General features: G+C 64.3%; 1 protein-coding gene across 1 annotated transcript in view; it reads right to left on the bottom strand.

Annotated features, from left to right (window-relative positions):
• The window catches only part of IL1RL2 (interleukin 1 receptor like 2), a 46,372-nt gene extending 46,336 nt beyond the window's left edge, over positions 1–36 (bottom strand). Inside the window, exon 1 of the mRNA XM_007456834.1 lies at positions 3–36. Within this exon, the coding sequence (XP_007456896.1) occupies positions 3–36 (34 nt within the window). The remainder of the gene's footprint in view (positions 1–2) is intronic.
• Positions 37–249: the final 213 nt, after the last annotated feature.

Genomic DNA, 249 nt, shown 5'->3' on the forward strand with positions numbered 1-249 from the left:
AGCGGTGGACACGACGCAGAGCAGCAACAACAGCATTCCCCTACAGGCTGCGAGGAAGAAAGAGGGAGGCGTGGAAAGGGGCGCAGTGGGCGGAGCGCGCCCTCCCCCGGCACGAGGCCAGGGTTCTGCGACCTCTGAATCTCAGAGATCCCAGCTAGGCTTTTGACCTTCCCTGCTCCATGGGGAGACCTCCAACTCTGGCCCCAGATGTATCCGGACGCGCCCCGCAAGACTGCTCCCTCCCTTGCC

Source organism: Lipotes vexillifer, unplaced genomic scaffold (assembly GCF_000442215.2).
Source record: "Lipotes vexillifer unplaced genomic scaffold, Lipotes_vexillifer_v1.1 scaffold777, whole genome shotgun sequence".
NCBI lineage: Eukaryota > Metazoa > Chordata > Mammalia > Artiodactyla > Lipotidae > Lipotes > Lipotes vexillifer.